This window comes from Gekko japonicus, unplaced genomic scaffold, assembly GCF_001447785.1.
Source record: "Gekko japonicus isolate JY-2015 unplaced genomic scaffold, Gekko_japonicus_V1.1 scaffold37, whole genome shotgun sequence".
Lineage (NCBI taxonomy): Eukaryota > Metazoa > Chordata > Lepidosauria > Squamata > Gekkonidae > Gekko > Gekko japonicus.
The window spans coordinates 2,396,790-2,416,178 of record NW_015171503.1 but is presented as its reverse complement, the minus strand read 5'-3'; the positions used below and the strand labels follow the sequence as shown (position 1 = coordinate 2,416,178).

The 19,389-nt window shown below is 45.3% G+C and overlaps 1 protein-coding gene across 1 annotated transcript; it reads right to left on the bottom strand.

Annotated features, from left to right (window-relative positions):
* Positions 1-9,320: 9,320 nt before the first annotated feature.
* On the bottom strand, positions 9,321-15,043 carry RPS19BP1 (ribosomal protein S19 binding protein 1). Its single transcript, XM_015419210.1, has 4 exons — positions 14,874-15,043; positions 14,568-14,711; positions 12,755-12,852; positions 9,321-9,664 (listed from the first exon to the last, which is right to left on the bottom strand). Exons 1-4 carry the CDS (start codon positions 14,923-14,925, stop codon positions 9,518-9,520), a joined length of 441 nt encoding a protein of 146 aa, XP_015274696.1. The 5' UTR covers positions 14,926-15,043; the 3' UTR covers positions 9,321-9,517.
* Positions 15,044-19,389: the final 4,346 nt, after the last annotated feature.

Here is a 19,389-nt window from a genome sequence, read left to right as displayed (position 1 = left end):
GGGGGGGGGGGGGAGCTTTCTACTGTTTTTTGAGCAAATTGTACCTAATGGAGTTGAATTGGACCAGGGATAGCCAAAGACAAGAGCAAGCAAAGCAACCCCCAGCCAAATGCCTCTTAAAGCAGAACCAATGAGCCCAAAGAACTAATGCAGAACCAGGGAATCCCCACAAAAGCATGGGACAACAAGGAATGTACAACCTGAGAATCCTCCAAGCCAAACAATGGAACACTTGCAAGCTTAACAAATGTAAAGTTAGAGAATTTGAGCCAATGTATAACAAAACTGTATTGCAAATTAGGCAGGAATCAACTCATGGAAAGAATACGTTGCAAAACCAATTTAAAAGGACAGCATAAAAAAACCAACATGGCAAATTAATACCAAGCACTGGAAAAAAAACCCCAGTCCTAGAAGCCTTAAAATGCTGGCTTCCAGTATTTCTAGTTATGGCCAGATATTTCTAGGATTTTTTTGGACCTGTTTCCTGGCATCCTGGGAAATCTCAGATACCATCCAGAGAACTGATTATATTCAGAAAACAATAATGCACATCCCTAGTGTCATGCGTTGCCTATATAATTGATGACAATGTTGAACAGAAAGTGTGGGGGCTGTAAGCTCAGTGGTAGAGTATCTGTTCAGAAAACAGGTCTCAAATTCCATCCCCAGCACTCCCAGTTAAAAGAATTGGGCAGTGGGTGTTGTGAAAGACCTTGATGCAAGACCCTTGAGAGCGGTTTTCAGTCTGAATAAAGAGCACTGATCTTGATGGACCAGTGGTCTGATTTGATAGAAGACTGGTTCACATCTTCAAGCAACTTCACTTCCAAAGTTGCTTGTATGATGATGCAACAGCTTTGTACACACTAGTGCATAGTGATGAAGATGGGATGGGTAGTTAAGCGCTTCCTTTGAGCACAATAGACAAGGAAAGAAGTTAGGTTTTTTCCTGAAGATATCAGTCATGTCTACCACCAACCCCAATAAGATAATTTTGACTCTTGTAGAAGCTGGAAAAATTGCCTCTTTTTCTAAGAATCTGAGGGGCTGCTTCTGATCAATTAAAAAGTATTTAAAATACTAGATGATACAATGTATATTCAATTTCTTCTCAGATGGCACTCGACCTCACAATTCTAGTCTTACCTCTTCCTTTCCAGTCTCATACTGGTTTATGAGCTTTGCTTCTGGATTTAATTATTTTATTTATTTCTTTAAATTTATAACCCGCTCTCCCCACGAACGGGCTCAGGGCGGCGTACAGATGGGGCCAATGCCCAATACATAAAACATTAAAACTGCACTTTAAAAACATTCAGTACAACATAAATGCTCTCCACAACAACTAACAAGGGAACAGATGACATCATCAGGATGGTATCCTTAGTGGCCACAGCTTCACGCAGTACCACCATTTTTGCGCTCACGGCGAGGGTAATAAGGGCTAGGACAGATAGTAATAGTCGTAGACAGATGGTAACAGTCGTGGCGGCTCCTACTCAAACGCCTGGCGGAAGAGCTCCATCTTGCAGGCCCTGCAGAACTGTGCAAGGTCCCGCAGGGCCCGGATCTCCTTTGGGAGCTCATTCCACCAGGTAGGAGCCGCCACCGAAAAAGCCCTAGTCCTAGTCGCTGCTAGTCTGGCCTCTTTGGGACCTGGAACCACCAGATGTTTAGTCCCGGACCGTAGTGCTCGTTGGGGAACATATGGGGAGAGGCGGTCCCGTAGGTATGTCAGACCCTGGCCATCTAGGGCTTTACTGTAAGAACAAGCACTTTGAAGCGAATCCTGTATGCTATCGGCAGCCAGTACAGCGCTTTCAGCACAGGCTGGATGTATGCCCACCTAGGAAGGCCCATCAACAGCCTGGCTGCAGCATTCTGCACCAGCTGCAGCTTCCGGATTTGTGACAAAGGCAGCCCCATGTAGAGAGCATTACAATGGTCTAGCCTTGAGTTGACTGTCGCATGGATCACTGTGGCTAGGTCGTCGCGGTCGAGAAAAGGAACCAACTGCCGAGCCAGCCGAATATGGTAGAAGGCCGCCCTGGCAGTGGCTGCTACCTGGGCCTCCATAGATAATGTGGAGTCCAGGAGCACCCCCAAACTCCTAACTTCTGACGCTGGCACCAAAGGCGCCCCCTCAAAGGTCGGGAGCGGGAGCCCCAATCCCAAACCACAACGACTCAAACCCAGGACCTCCGTCTTTGCTGGGTTTAGCCTCAGCTGACTAAGTCGGAGCCAGCCAGCCACGGCTTGCAACGCCCGGTGCAGATCTTCTGGGCTGGAGTCCGACCGGCGGCCAAACATCAGATAGAGTTGGGTGTCATCTGCATATTGATGACACCCAAGCCCAAACCTCCGGGCAATATGGGCAAGGGGGTGCATGTAGATGTTAAACAACATCGGGGATAATACAGCCCCTTGGGGCACCCCACATTCAAGGAGGTGTCTCTGGGACTGCTGTTCCCCTATCACCACCTTTTGTCCCCGACCTTGTAGGAAAGAGGCAAGCCATTGAAGGGCAAGTCCCTGAATCCCCGCATCGGCGAGGCGGTGGGTCAGCAACTGGTGGTCAACCGTATCAAATGCGGCCGACAGATCTAATAACAACAGTGCCGCCACACCGCCCCGATCCAAATGCCTACGGAGGTCGTCAATCAGAGCGACCAGTACCGTCTCCGTCCCATGCCCTGGACGGAAGCCGGACTGGAAAGGATCTAGGACGGAAGCGTCATCCAGAAAGCCCTGCAACTGTAATGACACCACTCTCTCGATAAGTTTGCCCAGATAGGGCAAATCGGACACCGGTCGATAATTAGCCAATTTGGCCGGGTCCAAAGAAGATCTGTTTAGGAGAGGGCGGACCATTGCCTCCTTGAGTGCCCCTGGGAATCGCCCCTCAGAGAAGGACTTGTTGATAATCTCCTGTAGTGCACCTCGCAACCCCTCGTGGCCAGCTCTAATAAGCCAGGAGGGGCACGGATCAAGGCTGCATGTGGTTGGGCGCACAGAAGCAAGCAATCTGTCAGCTTCCTCCAGACTGAGTGGGCTGAAGCACTCTAAACCCGGCATCAAAGACGTGCAAGGGGCCTCAAGTTCACTCATTGTATCAATTGTAGCGGGGAGGTCGCAGCGGAGTGCCGAGACTTTATCTGCAAAATAGCTCGCAAATGCCTCACAGCCAATATCCAATTCCCTAGCATTTTGTCTGCCCTGTGGCAGGATCGTTAAAGACCGAATTGTTCTAAATAATCGGGCCGGGCGAGAGCTAGCAGACGCGATCCTGGCTGCATAGAATTCTCTCTTTGCAGCCTTGACCACCATCTCATAGGCCTTCATAAACGTCCTAAAAGATGCTCTCGATGCTTCATCACGAGCGCGACGCCACCATCTCTCTAGCCGTCTCAACTCTCGCTTCATCAGCCGGAGCTCTTGGATATATCAGGGCGCCAGCCTAGAGCGAGTACGGAGAGGGCGCCTGGGAGCGATATCGTCGATGGCTGCAGAGAGTCGGCCATGCCAGTCCTCCACAAGCTCATCCAACGATCCGCCAGGGGGCCTTGGATCCTGAAGAGCCATCTGAAACCGCATTGGGTCCATTCGGCTCCTCGGGCGAGCCAAAATCTGCTCACCGCCTAAACAGGGTCGGGGTGGAACATTCAGACGGGCCTTCAGGGCATGGTGGTCCAACCATGGTACCGCATCAGCAGTAATCCGGTCCACCGTCAACCCAGCCGCGAAGATCAAATCGAGCGCGTGACCAGCCTGGTGCGTGGGGGCCGTTACAAGTTGGGAGAGTTCCAGTGCCGCCATGGATGACACTAGGTCCGTCCTCAGCATGGACATTGAAATCACCCTTGGGTGCTCCAACGCCCAGCCTGATACGGCCTCCAGAAGGGACGACAGGCTACTGGCCGGTGCGTTAGGCGGTCGGTACACCAGCCAAATCGCCAAACTCTCCGCAGCCTCCAGCCTCAGGCCAACACACTCCAAGCCCGTGATCTCCATGGCAGAGAGTGCCCTAAAGGAGTAAACCTCCCGAATGAAAATAGCCACTCCTCCACCCCGTTAATGTTAAGTGTGATTATTTCCCCCCACTTCTCCTTGGTTTTTACTTTTGGCATATTCCTGGCGGTTCCCCTGCTGGAAAGATTCTATGTGGGAACTTGGGGAAAAAGATAGCTATGCAAACTGTGTTATAGTACAGTAGATTACATAGGGTAATCTAGGCCCCGGTCACACGACAAAGTTGCCGCGGGAGAGGCACGGATGGTGGGCGAATTATCCAGGCGCGATCACACCCCAGCATCTGGGAAGTGGAGCGCACCCGTGGCTTACCGCCGACAATGCGAGTTAAAAAACTAGTACCTCCAAGGTACTAGTAAACGTTTGCCACGGGCTGCCTCCAGACTCCCGTGGTGTGATTGCACCGGCGCACGGCATTCCCCTCCGGTCCCTCGTTTACCTGCCAGCGCCGAGAGAAGGACCCGTAGTGTGCCACCGGCGCATCTGATCGCGTAATTGTGGATCAAACTGCGCCGGGGCAATTAGCCACGCCTCCCCCCGCGATATCCGGCCCATCAACAAGATGGGCTGCAGGTGACTGCGATTAGACCATTTCCTGTTTTATCATTATGTAATCTTTTGCTAATCCCTACACAGTTTCTTATTTTCCTTTTTTTGGTGTGTATTTAATTTTGCCCTCACCTTGACGGCCCAGGCTAGCCTGATCTCATCAGCTAAGCAGGGCTGGCCCTGGTTAGTACTTGGATGGGATACATGGAGGCAGACAATGGCAAACTACCTCTTGCCTTGAAAACCTGACAGGGGCCACTTCTGTGCTGTCAATTTTTGTCACTTGTTTGTCCCTTTTGCTTCAGGGTTCCCCTCCCCCAATGAGTTTTGCTCTCTCTAGTAGTCCCAGAGGAAGCAAAACACATGTGGAAAAGCCCCCCCCCCCAAAGCAATAGAGAAAAATGAGTGACAAAAAGTGGCCAGGGTCTCCATAAGTCAGCTGTGGCTTGATGGCACTTTCCACCACTACCACTTGATTGCTTTGCATGTAATACAATTGGAAGTTCGTACATTTTTTTCTATTGCCCATGTTTTATGTATTTTTATACCGTTTTTCTTGGTTTGAAGAGTCTATTACTTTGGTGTTTTATTTGCTGTGTTGTGCAGTGTACTTAATAGATCATTCCCATTTATTCTAATCAACCCCATGAGTCTCTGCATGTTCCTCTCTGGAGCCCATTTGAATCCCCAACTTTCCCCAGTGTGGTGTTTACAGCGCACTTTTGTAATGTTCTTTTAAAGAACTGAAGACAGGAAAGCACAGAGAGAAACATTTGTTTCAAAATTCCTTGGTAGGATGAATTTTCAAACCTCACCTCAGTCTCCCTTATCCTCTAGAACAGTGGTTCTCAACCTTCCTAATGCCGTGACCCTTTAATACAGTTCCTCATGTTGTGGTGACCCCCAACCATAAAATTATTTTCGTTGCTATCATAAGACCATCAAAAATTTGTGTTTTCCGATGGTCCTTAGGCGACCCCTGTGAAAGGGTCGTTCGACCCCCAAAGGGGTCGCGACCCACAGGTTGAGAACCGCTGCTCTAGAATAAACAGACTATTTTCCACCTAGCTACAGCTTGTTGGCAGACAGAAGTCCATTTGGGGGCTTTTTCCACAGAATATTTGGAGAGGGTTGTGATTTCCATTAGCAAGAAACATGCTTGTCACCTTTGGCTAGGTCACTCGCGTATAAATTGTTGCCATGCTGCCACCTTATATAGCATCTATAAAGGTTATGGACTATGACTGTAAAGCTGGACTGTGCAAATAGTGTGCCAGGGCAATGGACTGAATGGTGACCATGAGACTGTGCCACCCTGCTGGAACGCTGGCATGTGCCCAGACAAGGGCAACGTGCCTTACCAGATGTGGACCCATGGAAGACTGGACACCTAACCTAGCCTCCCCGACCCTACAAACGCACAGGACCAGCAGCAGTTCACCAAAGAGAAGCCATGCTCTGCAAAGGGAAACTGGACATTCCTTCCCAGACGCCATAGAAAGCTCTCTTCTCCATCATGCTGGCACCTTCCCCCCATCTCTGCATATTGACATCTCCAGGTAAAGCACCTAGGTGACTTCAGCCTCAACAAAAGAACTCCTTCCATGATAAGATTAGGGAGTAGTCACATCTTCCAGCTAACACAGCTGTTTACCATCGGATTTAACCGCAAGTATTGGCAATGGAGTTGGGACATTACTATTCTTTTCTCTTCCTTGTCTCTCCCCTTCCCCCTTAAGACCACTATTTCAATTGCCCAACGATTAATCCCTTTTTTCTGGCCCACTAACAGTAGTTATGCTTTGTGAAGACTACATGACAGAGGAAGCATCAGCTTCTAGACATTTTAGGGTATAAAAGTCACCCCACTGATCTTCTACCCTCCGAAACCCCACCCAATCTTGCTGGTTCCATTCTTTGCACAGTTTGGAGACTTCTTCTCCCCTAGTTATTTCTTTTTCACTGCAGATTCAACTCACCACGTTGGACAGGTAAAGTATTGCCTATCAGCAATATTACCTGCTAATGCAAATATCTCTGTACCTTTCTATCTGAATTCCTAGATCTGTATTGTTTGTGTGCATGTTTGATTTTATATTGTGTGTTTGAGAATCCTTTTAGTAAAAGAAATCACTGCTGTTTAAGATCTAGTCTCAGTGTCTATTTCTAGAATCTGGCCAAAGTTGGACTCCCGTATACACAGGTCTAATCCTATATTTAATGCATCTGAAATCACTCTACTCTCCAATTATAAGGACAGATGGACTCCCATTCTAGCTGTATCTGAAGAAGTGAGCAGTGTCTCACGAAAGCTCATGCCCTACCCCGAATTTTGTTAGTCTTTAAGGTGCTACTGGACTCTTGCTCTTTTCTACTGCAACAGACACACTAACATGTGAGAACCATCTTGATCTACATAGACAGGAGCAAATGTTGATCCCCAAATTAATCCTGTGTGAGTACCATAAAACATTCAAGTTGCCCCTCTTTTTACTCAAATCAATGAATCTGGCATTATTCCTCAATCATGGAAGCATGCAGTGATAGTTCCAATACATAAGAAAGACCCAAAAACAGTTCCTACTAACTATAGGCCTATAAGCCTGCTTTCAGTAATAGGCAAAGTGTATGCAGCTTTTTTAAATCATAAACTGCTGGACTGGATAAAAACAGAATCTATAATTTACCCTGAGCAAGCGGGATTTAGAAATGGAGTCTCAGCCTTAGATCATTGCGTGGTACTGTATCATCTTGCCGATAAATACTCTTCTTATTCAAAGGGTTCCCTTTATGCAGCATTTATGGATCTCAGGGCAGCATTTGATTCAGTCCCCAGATGCCGCCTCTGGGCCAAATTGTCCAAAACATCTCTAGACAAGAGACTTCTTTGGCTGATTTACAAACTGTACGAGAATCCTACTGCACAAATTCGTTGCGGAGTAGATGGGCAACTTACAAATACCATTCATCTCTCTAAAGGTGTTAAGCAAGGATGCTTATTAGCCCCCACGCTTTTTAATCTTTATATAAATGATGTTGTCCCATATATCAAAAAAACAATCTGTCACGCACCCATACTAGCGGGACAGGAAGTTCCTATACTACTTTATGCAGATGATGCAGTGCTGCTATCCAGATCAGAAGTTGGCTTGCGTAAGCTAGTGAATGCTTTTACTGATTACTGTATCCAAGAGGGGCTGATGATCAATTATGAGAAATCAAAAATAATGGTTTTTTCTAACAAACCTTGTTTAAAACAAAGATCATGGAAGGTTAAGGGTGGGGAGATAGAACAAGTGTCTCATTTCAAATATCTGGGGATAGTGTTCAGCTCCAGTTGCCGCTGGAAACATCATATAAGAGCAGCAACTGAAATCGCTAAATTAAATTCTAATGCCCTCCTTAAATTCTATTATTCAAGAGGCGGCCAGTATGTCCCAATGGCCATTGCAGCTTTTAATGCGAAAGTTACTTCACAATTTTTATATGGGGCTGCGATCTGGATTAAAGAAATTTCGGAATTATCAGATCAGATCCTTCTCCAGTTCCTGCGTAAAATTGCAGGAGTCCCTAAATGTGTCGCAGGGACGGCACTTAGAGAAGAATTCGCACAATGCTCCTTTGAGTCAAGAGCCTGGAAGGCAGCCTTTAAATTGAGACTGAAAGTTCTTTATATGACACCTAATGCTCAAGGAGGTCTTCTTTATCTTTTAAAAGGGGATAATTATAAATGTACGTGGGCAAAACATATAGATAACAAGCTGGAGTGGATTGGTCTCGCCCCTACGGGGCTTAATAATTTAAATTATCAAGAAGCGCTAAATTTGATGAGATTGAGGGTGACAAACATTGACCGACTCAGCACTTCAATTCGTGCTAGGCGAGTATGCTCCAACTCTGCCTTAGGGATTGTTCCACCTAAGAAAACTCCCTCATATATGAGCTTCCTTACATCCCCCAGATCTAGATATGTCTTCACGCTTGCAAGGTTGAATGTTTTTCCAACTGTAGAGCTAAGTGGCCGTTTTGCTAAAATACAGTACTCAAATAGATTGTGTAATTGTGGATCAGGTGCAATAGAGACCTTAGATCATCTTATGTTATTTTGCCACCAATGGATTGACCCCAGATCCTGCTGGATTACTCCTATTTTACAAAGATATCACCTCCCTATGGAACCCTGGGTGATAACCATACTATTAGCTGATGAGGACCCTGAAACGACTCGCTTGGTGGCAAAATATCTTTCAATAGTGCTATCTTTGAAGCGGCTTTGAAATGTTATGAGTACCTTTTGTATACAATTTTAAAATTTTAAAACTAATTTCCATAATATCATGGGATTTTATAGAATTCATTGAAGTTTATAAAATGTGGTCTGATGTTACTGATTGAGAGCATGTTTACTAGCTTTTATTGTAAAGGCGTTCTGTCTAAATTTCTTGTAATTTTATGTAATGCATTTTATACTTGTTGTTTGCATGTTTGGCTTAAGACCTCGGGTCAATGAAGCTAATAAATGAAATGGAAAATGGAAACATTCAAGTTCAGTTCTCCTCTCTTTCCTCTACAGGAATGAATCTCGATCCTAGCCGAATTAATCCAGTCTAAACCCACTGATTTCAATGGAACTGGAGTCGCTCTGTGTAGAACAATACGGTAAATAACTGTAGGCCTGTAAGCAGTGGAAAATGTTTCTTCATTTGGTTAAAGCCAGGAATTCTCTCACACAGGGGAAGTATTGTCACATATGTAAACGTGTTTTCTGGGTGAACAGGAGATCTGAGGCCTTTAGCAGAAGCACAAACTATGACACCTGAACACAAGCCTAAGCAAGTCACAGGGGGAGATGCTGCAGGAAATGTGGCTCCCAAACCACTTACGGAGACCCAGCACTGCTATCTTTGACGACTTCTCTCATACAACAAGAGGCAGGTCAGTTTGGGTTGACTACTCCAGGAAAGTATTCCTTCTCGAATTTCTGGAAATCTTCATCAGTGAAGACCGTGCCCTCGGGCTTCTTCTTCTTTGCCTCCGTCTCTGGGTGGTCTCTAGCTTTCCTGCCTCTATTTTGCGCCAGAACCTTTAGACAATACAAGAGGAAACGAGTTGCATCCTTTGCTAATGCAGCACAAACAGTTAAGGCTGTTTAACTCTCAATCCAATTTGTTCCAGACCATGGGGTACATTTGATCACAGAATAATAACTGAAGCAGGACCCTCTGTACTCACTACTAACCCCCCCCCCAAAAAAAAACCCTAAGAAAGTCAGCTCTTGTGTTCAGAGTAAGTTATGCAAATCCAGTCCAGATCCAGAACTCTAAACTATGTTGTCACATTATACACATGATACAGAAATCCAGTCACACCTGGTCAAATTGAAAAACTGATGGGATTTCTTTCTGGTAAGTATGCTTTGAAATGTGTGCACAGAATGGCTGGCCATGGAGTACCAAGTGGCACTTAACAGTCCCAGTCCCGTGCAACATATAAACATGCAGTTTCCCTCTTTGCCCCAGCATTTTTCCTGCTTTGCTAAATGGCCCTGAAAACCTCTTTCAGTCTAGTGCTGACATCGGCTAGATATGTCTTTTCCAATTGGCCATAACTTATCTCCACCCTATAATTTTAACTCACTCCTCACCTGACCCTGGAAAGATCCTTGTCTGTTTTTCTCTGAAGAGAGTCCTCTCAATTGCATGACAGGTTTTGTCAGCCCCTTGGGGGGGGGGGTTCAGTGCTTCTTTTTAGGACTAGCAGACACTCTACAACCTCTCTATTTAGCTTATGTAATTAGGTTGTAAAGCTTGAGTTAGTGGGGTACAACTTTTTAAATACAAAGTATATTCAAGCTCCGTGCTAGTAGTTTCTGTTCTTGTCTACCAAAATATACTTGAATGGATTTCTTGTTCTCATGGGTATTTAGGAAACAGGGATTCTATGTTGTATCTCAGTCCTATTACATCAAGCTACATTTCAGTTTGTGACCAAGGGACCAGCACAAAAGGAAAGAAAAGTGTGACACTTCCTAAAGAAACTGTTATTTCCTTCAATTTATATCCCGCCCTCCCCACAAAGCAGGCTGAGTGCAGATTTACATCATAAAAATAGAATAACAAAATACATACAATAAATGCAATAAAATAAATAGAACTCTAATGCTTTCAAATAAATTATACCTCAATAGACACATAAGAGCGACTCATAGGGGGAAGGAGGGGGGAGGCCTTCTGCCTCAACTGAAGGCCTGGTGGAAGAGCTCCGTCTTGCAGGCCCTGCGGGACTGTAAAAGCTCTCGCGAGGCCCTAATTTATGATGGGAGCTCATTCCACCAGGCAGGGGCCAGGGCCGAAAAAGCCCTGGCCCTAGTTGAGGTAAGTTGGATATCCCTTGGGCACCAAATGGTCATATTTACATTCTAGTACATCTTCAGGGATTTGTGAGAGTTTTCATTTAGATGGGCTACCAGCTCCAAACTGACATTGAACTTGAATTCTTTGGTCTAAAAATACTAATTGTTCAAGAATTGAAGTGTTTTTGCAAGAATAGCACAGTGAAAGGCAGTATGTATTTATTATTATTTATATAAAACATTTTAAGGCTGCCTTTCTGCCCAGTGTAGGGTCCTCTCTCTCGTCACAGCCAAATTTCTGGATACTTAAATCCAGAGACTGGAGCCATGAATAGACAACACAGTTCTACAAACCTGAAAACCACTCCAGCATTTGAAGAAAAAAAAAATCTGGTATCTTGGGGGGTTAATCCCCCCCCCAAAGTAACAGAAGCAGCACCTCTAGCTTTAAGAAATGTACACCCTCAGTGGCCATTCCTAGGCAACCCCAATTGTATTTCCAGCTGTCAAGCCTGGTTTCTGTCAGTAAAAGGCAGGGGATGAGACAGAGCCTTTGAGATATGACTTATTGGGGCCAGACTTAGCAGCAGCCACTGAAAGACTTGATACAATGCAACTTGCATGACTCGCCCAAGACTGGCTGCTTGCTCACCAGCAGCCCCCCACCTCAAAAACAAGAACACAAAACCAGTGTGGTGTATTGGCTAGAGTTTCAGACTAGGCTCTGGGAGACCCAGGTTTGAATCATCACGAAGCTGCAGAAGCTGAGTGACCTTGGATTAATTACACATTCTCCGCCTAATTTGCCTTACAGGGTTATTGAGAGGATAAAATGGAGGACAGGAGAAGGATATAAACTGCTTCAGTCCCCCGTTTTGGAGAAAACTGGGGTATATATGAAGTAAATAAATAATATAGCTGAAGGAGGGCAGATAACAGGTAGGCTGGTTAGTGGATGGGAGGGAGAGAAGAAAGGAAGAACTGAGAATATGGGGGTCACCAGGAGGGCAAGAAGTGGTATGAGGAAGAGGATACAGGAGGACGTGTCCCTTGCAAGCCCTTGTGTGTTCCCCACTGTGCTGTTGGTCCCTCCCTACAACTCTCACCAGTCAGCATTCTGGCTGTAGCATTTTGTAATAAATGTAGCTCCTTGACACTCTTCAAGAGCAGTATCACGTAGATAACACTGCAGTAGTCTAATCTAGATGTTACCAGGGAACTACATTATGCTATACTGGGGAAAGAAAGCTGCCTTCAAGCATTCCTAAACTTCTCCTGCTTTTTTCTCAATTTATATCTTGTAACTACAGATGTGGACCTCACCTAGTTTTTGAATACATGTGGCACTTTTCCCAGGCGAGTCTGTGCCAGAAGGGGACAAAATGAAGTCAATCCTAGTGACTTGCTACAGTAGGCTACCAGCAGCCGAGGCTCATCCAGGCTAATTTCCCCCCTTTTCTTTCTGCTGGTATTAACCTGGGTAGGGCAGCTCAGATCCATCCTAGCTGACTTTTTCCTGTAGGTATTTAACCCAGATGCAAGCCAAAAAGGCTCTTAGCCCAGGACCTGCGATATACAGCTTGGTGGCCCAGCCCAGGTGGGTTTTGTTTTGTTCATATATTGGTTTTTGTATTTTGGAGCCTCTTCTTTCTTGTAAGCAGCTTTGGGTTCCTCCAAGGAGAAAAGTGCCCTAAAAATGCTTAAATAAAAACTCAGCTAGGATGAACAAAGGCCTTGAAGGCAGGGAGAAGGTTGTGAGTGAGTGTGGCATGACAAGGAAGGAAAAACAAAACACTGAGCCGTGCAGAGTAGAAGACTCACCTTCTGAGTGATGGCACTGCCTGTCACAAATTGGCTACTCATCATGTACTGCAGGTTTTCCTGAAAATGGTCTACAGCCTGGAGTTTCTTATACTCCTCTAGGAAGAAGTGAGAAAATAACTGTAAGCAAGTTTGCAGAGACGATAAAAAACACAATCAGGTAGGTTTATAAACAAGATGAACCTGAAAAGCACTCTGCATGGGAGGTAAGAGTGTGTCCTCATCAGCTGACTTCCCAGCCCTCTTTAAATAAAGCCATGGATTCTCCCTAAAAGCTCCTTGATGTCATAACAGTCAGAGCTCTTATGGCACCTTGGGAGCGAGAGGGGGGCTGCCTTAGCAACCATCCTAGGCACCCAAGTCTCTTGGCAGCTGGCCTTGGAACTGCCACCTGTCTCTTGCAGTGCTCTCTCATTGGTGCCTAGCTTCCCTGATGTTATTAAACTGGATGCTCTTTAGGTAGCCAATCAGGGGTATGAAGTCCAGTGATGCCTGCTGAACCAGCAGAAACTATGAAGAAGGAGGAGGAGATTGGATTTATACCCTGCCCTTCACTACCCAAAGGTGTCTCAGAGCAGTTTACAATCCCTTTCCCTTCTGCTCCCCACAACAAATATCCTGTGAGGTAGGTGGAGCTGACAGAGCTCTCTTGAAAACTGCCCTTGAGAGAACAGCTCTGAAAGAACTTATGACTGACCGAAGGTCACCCAGCAGGCTTCATGTGGGAGAGTGGGGAATCAAACCCAGTTCTCCCAGATTAGAGTCCGCACTCTTAACCACTACACCAAACTGACCGGGGCTGCACATCACATGTGTTGGTGGGCCACATATTATGAACACTTCCTCCTATAACTGGATTACACAGTTAAATGTTGTAAGTAAAGTTAGTCTGGCGGTTCTTTTTGATGGACCAACTACAACCATTTGTAAGGCAAAATGGAAAACTTGTTCTCCATGCAAAATTTAGCAATGTGAATCATTTTAGTTCCTTCAGACAGCTGAGGAACTGATGAGGAAACCTTCAGAAGTCTAAGCTGAGATGCCTAGGTGACTGGGAACTTATGACAACAAACAGCTGTGTAATACTGTAAATAATGTAATGTCTATGTAGATATACCACTCGGGCCATTATGTAATCAAAATATAAGAACATAAGAACATAAGAGAAGCCAATGTTGGATCAGGCCAATGGCCCATCCAGTCCAACACTCTGTCACACAGTGAACAAAAATACCAGGTGCCATCAGGAGGTCCATCAGTGGGGCCAGGACAATAGAAGCCCTCCCACTGTTGCCCCCCCCCCCGCACCAAGAACACAGTGCATCACTTGCCCCAGACTGAGAGTTCCTATCTATACCTTGTGGCTAATAGCCACTGATGGACCTCTGCTCCATATGCTTATCTAATTCCCCCTTGAAGCTGTCCATGCTTGTAGCCACCACCACCTCCTCCTGTGGCAGTGAATTCCATGTGTTAATCACTCTTTGAGTGAAGAAGTACTTCCTTTGATCTGTTCTAACCCGACTGCTCAGTAATTTCATTGAGTGCCCATGAGTTCTTGTATTGTATATAAAGCAAATACCAAGAAATGAAGCATAAGCTTGAAAATGTGCATGCATATATCTAATAGCTGCCTATACATACATATATATATATTTATATATGACATTTACAAAGCTTTAAACCAACCCCCAGTCTGACTAAAAGCATTTTTTAACCAAGGAACCCAGCATATCCTATCACAGCTACAAAGAATGTTGTGGTCTCTTTGAGACTATTGGTACACTAGGTCCTTTGGACTAGAGGCTCTCACCTAATACAGATTTCGTGACTTTGCCTTTAACCGTAGCTTTATCTCTTGTGCGTCTTGAGACAATCTTTTTTTTCTTCCTCGTCAGCAACTGCTTCTTGGGCTGGGTGGCGGTGGTCGCTGTTCCTTTGGGCCGGGAGGCGGACACTAGCAAAAACGGGAAAGAAAAAAAAAAAACCCGCTAAGGCCAGAGTCCTCAGCATATCTAGGAACTGAACACATTGAGACTTCTGCATAAGCATGCAAATGATTCCGAAACTAAAAGCAAAGCAAACGGAAAAATGTCTTATTCCAGCTCTCATTTATTACCTGTTGATGCCTCCAGCAACTCCAAACCCTTCCGTAGCAAAGAAACTGACATTTTATTTTTTTTGTAGCAGTAGTATAATTTTTATTCGGTTAATAACCAGCACATTTTTCGGCCTTCACCCACGTGAACTACAATGCTTTTTGTTTCAACTCTATGGTGTTTTCTATGGTTACAGATATTTCCGTGTTTGGTCCTGCCTCTCTTCCGGGTTCTCCTCGTTTTTCCAAGCTGGATTTTGCCACACTTCCGGTAGTTGTGTTCCGTTTTCGCTCAGATTCTGTTGCGCTTGCTCAGAAGGGCGAGCAAGTTGTTTCCATCGCGGTGTATCGATTGAATAGGAAGGAAGTTGACGGCTAGCCTTAAAGACTGAATTTTGTTTGTAGGTTTAGCAGTGAAGGGGGTTATTGCTTTACTTTTGTTTTAATTTGTTTTCCTTGGACATTTCTCTCCGGTCTAATTTAAGAGAATTCTACGTGTTTTTAACAAGGAAAGCATAATCAGAGTTAAACAATCTTAACATGAAAAATATCTATAGTTAAGCATTAATTATAATACTTAAATGCTCTCCTAATACACACATATTCTACATGTTTCCTAAATATTACCGGGGGGTGGGTGTTGCCTGTTAGTGAAAATAAGATAAGGTGTGAGAATGGCAGCATGGGAGACATTTAAAAGTGTTTTTAAATATACAAGGCACGTTATGGGCTTTCCATAAGATGAGACAATTATGCTTAGGAAATCGATTCTGAAACCCGTTATTTACCCATCTTTTTAATGAGATGATGATACATGTTAAAAAGCCCCCAAAGAAGTTTTGGGTCTCCAAGCATCTAAAGTTACAGCATCCAACCTTACTGCTGGTCCAAAGCTTTATTCTAAACAAAATTGCTATCCAAGTGATTTTATCAAAGAACTCTATGACTGATGTGTTTTAATTAAAGTTCCTGAGGAGAGTAAGACCATGTATGACACCCAGGCATAAGCAAACTAAATAAAATTTACTTTTAAAAAATAGCAAAGAAGTTGTCTACATGTTTTGTAGCCACATATTGTGTCCTTAGTGTTAAGCAGCACATTTGTGCAAAGCTTTACTTGGGCCAACTCTTAAACTGACTGGGAGCAGGACTGCCAACTTAGCCTTCACTGTGTTATTTTGAATCTGATCATGTTTCTGGAATTACAAGTCCTAATGGGCAGATGAAGCCTTATTCACGGAAAGTTCTGGAGAAGCAAGTTAATGCAGTTGCAAAAAAGACTGTCTTCCAACTCAGCCTAGCCTGTAAGATGGTCCCCTACCTTGATACAGCTGATCTGGATCCACACCGCACTAACACAGAGACTAGACTACTGCAATGCATTGTATATTGGTCTCTCCCCCCCCCCCCCAATCGACTCAGAAACTCCCATTGGTGCAGAATGCTGCAGCCTGGCTATTATCAGGAGTTAGAGCATTCATTTTGCTCTCATTCTGCAGTCTCTCCACTGGCTGCCCGTCAGTTACTGGGCTCAATTTAAGGTATTGGCTATGATGCCCTTCATGGCCTTGGATCCTCATGTCTGTGAGACTGCCTCTCGCCCTATGCTCTGCTACAACAGCTTTGCTCCTCTAAGGAGGGGCTTGTGCAGGTGCCAGCCTGCAAATGGGCAAAATCAACAACTGCTTGTATGTGTGTCTTATCTGTTGTGGGGCCCCCCCTTATGGAATGGCCAGCCTGAAGAGGTCAGGAAGGCTCCCACTGTCCTGACGTAAAACTGAATTATTCAAGAGGGATTTTCTATGCAGGCTATAGGGTAGCGCTGTATGCAACGATCCACAAAGTGGTTAAGGACTGTGGTCTATACTACAGTGTCTACACTACTGTGCCTATTTAAACAGGCCTATTTAAACTGTGTCGATATTACTGTGCCTATTTAAACAGGCACTCTGGCTGAAGTGTTAGCCTGTGGCTCGCAGCCTGTGGATGGAATGCATGTGAAATCATGTGACGAGAGAATTTTGCCTCCTGCATGTGGAGAGAAGCTGACCCTGGGCCTTCATTTTTATACAGGATGTTATGTATTGAGCCTAAGCCTTTCTTCTTGCTGCACCTAGAACGGGCTGAGCTTACTTCTCTAGAACAATAGCTCACCTGGATCGAGGAACTAACCAATAGATAACCAATGTAATGTGAATAGCCTATCATGGGGCGTGTGTGTGTGTTGGATGTGGTGTTTTGCATGCTTATAAGCAGGACTCCAGCCCTGCTAGCTTGTCTTGTAGTTTGCTGAAATGAAATCACTGAATAAACCTGAGCTGATCACTGCAATGCGTCTAGAGCCCAGTATTTAACACAGGAGGGAGGATGGGGGTGTGCATTTCTGTTGTTTGCTGTACCAGGCAAGAGCTGGTTGTGTTTATGTCCTGTCCAGAGCCAGGCGAGAGCTGGTCTCTTGGCTTGTTTGTGCTATCTAGGTCCAGATGAGAGCTGGTATCTGGACTGTTGTCTGTAAACTGGTTGTCTGTCTTGTCCCACTTGCTAGCTGGGGATATGTCTGGTGGAGCAGAATGGGGAAGGGAGTGGTGCCACAATCAACAGGGTGTGGGTAGGGGGAGACATGTTGGTGAGAGAAGAACAGGCCAGGCAAGGAGAAGAGACAGCAGACATTTGTGAGCTGTTGCCCTTTCTGGTTCTTTTCCCAGCCAGGTTGATGATGCTGGTGACCATAGCAACATCCCACTGGACTTTAATATCTTGTTTTTAGATGCCAGGACAGTTACATGGGTAGTGGCAGGAATCTGTGATTTAATTCTGTGTGCGAGGGCTGACCTGGCATGCATCAATGAAACCTCGTGAGGGATGAGGGAGATGCTGATCTTTCTCAGCTACACTGCCTGGAGAACTCAATGATGCATCAGCATCTGGCAGGTGGGGAGGTGGTGTTGCTGTGGTTTATCAGGATACTATCCCTCTGGCTCAGTTCCCTGTCTGGGATTCTGCTGGGATTGAAGGAGTGTATTCAGTGCAGGAAGTGCAAGACGGGATTGGGATTCTGTTGTACTGCCTACCCCACTGCCCAACTGTCACGCTGTCTGAGCTTGTAGAGGTAGTCTCAGATGTGGTGTTGAGGACCCCTAGGCTGGTTGTCTGGGGGGGACTTCAACATCCATGCTAAGGCTACCTTGTTGGGAGTGGCTCAGGATTCCATGGTTTTCATCGCAATCAGGTAATAACAGGTCACACGCTTGATATGGTCTTTTGTTCTGGGCAATAAGGTGATCTGAAGGTGGCTGGATTAAAGCCAGTCCCCTTATCATGGACAGGGTACTAGTTGCTGGGGTTTAGACTTACAGGGGTTCCAAGACTCTGCAGAAGTGGGAGATCAATTAAGATGATCTTCCTCCATAGCTTGATGGAGGTGGTAGGTTTTCAGATGGAATTGGGGTTTTTTCCTGCTGGTATGGTTGGTGCTCCTGTCAATGCCCTCGTTGACCTCTGACATGGGGTAATGACCTGGGCAATTGACATGATTGTGTAACCCCTAGCTGCAAATGGAATGAGCCAGGAAGGGATGGAGCCTCTAGATGCAGAAGAGTGCAGGATGTGTGGAAAGCAGAGGAGGGAAGCAAGAGGGCCGTGCTGGGGAGCTTGAACCTTAATCATTGGCTCTTGACACCTGGTTTAAGGTAACTATGATTTATGGATGGAAACTCTTAAGGGAGGGAGACTCTTGTCCTAAATTGTAAATTTTAGAATTATTGTTTCAGGGCTGTTTTATCTAATGGGGAGTTTGTTAAGTCGCTCAGTCAGAGAGTGATTCAGCAAGAACACGGCTTTATTCTTCAACTCGAATACTTCTCCAACACGGATCAACATCTGATAGCCAGAACGGCTTTAACATTGCAGCTGTCCTGCTTTTAAACATTCCCGGCTAATATAGCCACGCCCACTGTACAATTAACAACCAATAAGGTTGAACCGATAAAGACCAATCACGGTCGTTCCCGCTCAGGGAACTTGCTTCTCAGTGATTGGCTTGTACTTCCTGGACTAGTGATACGATTGGATATGTTTGGATCCTAGTCCAGGACGAAGCTTAACATAGCATTCCTATGAGATGTTTCACATATGAAAGTACATGCATTCAAATACATCACAGATTCCAATACATCACAGAGTTCATTTGGGACCCTCATCTTCAAAGCCAGTGCACAGAGTGTTCCGCTGGAGACTTCCTGGGCCACCAACAAGAGGAAAGAGATGGACTTTGGGGGTGGCCAGCTCTGAAGGAGGGAAAAGTTAATTGTTTGGTCTTTAAGAGATCACTGTTCTATTGTGTTACTAAGTTCTATGTCTTTGTTACATGATATGATAAGTGAAAAGTAAAAAAGTTTTATTCTCTTTGAATTATTGCAAGATTCATTCCAAGCTCTTCCCCACAGAACCCACAAGCTGAGTTACAATTGTACCTAGGCAGCCTCTTTTATGTTGAAGAGCTCAGGCAGCCCCTTGGTTTACTGAGGGTCTGTGGGTG